This window comes from Carlito syrichta, unplaced genomic scaffold, assembly GCF_000164805.1.
Source record: "Carlito syrichta isolate Samal-C Ts95f unplaced genomic scaffold, Tarsius_syrichta-2.0.1 Scaffold148394, whole genome shotgun sequence".
In the NCBI taxonomy this organism is placed as follows: domain Eukaryota; kingdom Metazoa; phylum Chordata; class Mammalia; order Primates; family Tarsiidae; genus Carlito; species Carlito syrichta.
The window spans coordinates 1-515 of record NW_007092490.1 but is presented as its reverse complement, the minus strand read 5'-3'; the positions used below and the strand labels follow the sequence as shown (position 1 = coordinate 515).

Sequence of the window (515 nt, the reverse complement as noted above, 5' to 3'; positions counted from 1 at the left end):
TGCCGGGAGCGCCGGGCTCCGAGACGCAGGACTTCCAGGAGTTCCTCGCCGAGAACGAGACGGCGGTGAGGCACCTGCAGAGCGCGGAGCTGGAGCGGCTGCAGGCGGAGGAGGACGCGGGCGGCCCCGGCGCCGGCCTGGACTCGGGCCTCGAGAGCCTGGGCGTGTGCATCCTGGAGGAGCCCCTGGCCGTGCCCGAGGAGCTGTGCCCCGGCCTCGCGGCCCCCATCCTCATCCAGGCGCAGCTGCCGCCCGGCTCCTCCGTCCTGTGCTTCGCCGAGAACTCCGAGCGCGCGGCCGCCTCGGCGGGGAGCAGCCCGGCCTACTTGAACAGCGGGCCCCTGGTCTACTACCAGGTGGAGCCCCGGCCGGCCTTGGGTGCGAAGCGCGAGCCCGGGGCGGGGGAGGGCGCGGCCGCCTTCCCCAAGGAGAAGGATCTGAGCGTCTTCTCGCTGCCCGTTACCTCACTGGTGGCTTGCAGCCCCACAGACCCAGCGGCCCTCTGCAAGCCGGAA

At 73.6% G+C, this 515-nt stretch overlaps 1 protein-coding gene across 1 annotated transcript; it reads left to right on the top strand.

The window, feature by feature from the left end:
* Positions 1-5: 5 nt before the first annotated feature.
* On the top strand, positions 6-504 carry LOC110594858 (cysteine/serine-rich nuclear protein 2-like; the record flags this gene model as incomplete). The annotated part of the gene is made up of 1 exon (XM_021708805.1): positions 6-504. A coding segment is annotated over one exon (499 nt), but the record flags the coding sequence as incomplete, so codon positions are not given.
* Positions 505-515: the final 11 nt, after the last annotated feature.